Below are 444 nucleotides of genomic sequence, written 5' to 3'. Positions count from 1 at the left end.
CCCTGGGGGTGTTGAAGGGCAGGTTGGATGGGGCTTGGAGCAGCCTGGGCTGCTGGGAGGTGTCCCTGCCCATGCAGGGGGGGCACTGGGTGGGATTTGAGGTCCCTTCCCACCCCAATCAGTCTTGGGCTACATGGTCTGTTTTGCTTTTGAGGGGGACTCTGAGCTGAGCTGGGGGCACCAGAGCTCTGGGCTTCAAGGGATGATCAGCTCTGGGTCCAGCAGGACCCACTCGGGGGGAGAGCAGAGCCTGGGCCAGAGGTGGCCAAGTGTGACAAGGACAGTGCCATGTCCAGCCACTCACCATGTCGATGATCTGGGCCAGGGTGACCTGCAGGGTGACGTTGAGCGCCCGGTCCGTGTCCTCCACGGGGCGCAGGGCGCTGGAGTAGTTGGCAAAGAGGTCGTGGAGCAGCTTGTAGGCAAACCTGCCCTGTGCCCCCC

The 444-nt window shown here is 63.7% G+C and overlaps 1 protein-coding gene across 1 annotated transcript in view; it reads right to left on the bottom strand.

Annotated features, from left to right (window-relative positions):
- The window catches only part of CHRNA10 (cholinergic receptor, nicotinic, alpha 10 (neuronal)), a gene marked incomplete at its 5' end in the record, with an annotated part of 6,136 nt that extends 5,697 nt beyond the window's left edge, over positions 1-439 (bottom strand). The window contains 2 exon segments of the mRNA XM_009998503.1: positions 161-303; positions 305-439. Of these exon segments, the coding sequence (XP_009996805.1) occupies positions 161-303; positions 305-439 (278 nt within the window).
- Between the last annotated feature and the right edge of the window lie 5 nt (positions 440-444).

The sequence above is a fragment of the Chaetura pelagica genome, unplaced genomic scaffold (genome assembly GCF_000747805.2).
Source record: "Chaetura pelagica isolate M959 unplaced genomic scaffold, ChaPel_1.0 scaffold1215, whole genome shotgun sequence".
Taxonomy (NCBI): domain Eukaryota; kingdom Metazoa; phylum Chordata; class Aves; order Apodiformes; family Apodidae; genus Chaetura; species Chaetura pelagica.
Note: the sequence above shows the minus strand (reverse complement) of the source record. Positions and strands in the feature narration are given on the sequence as shown.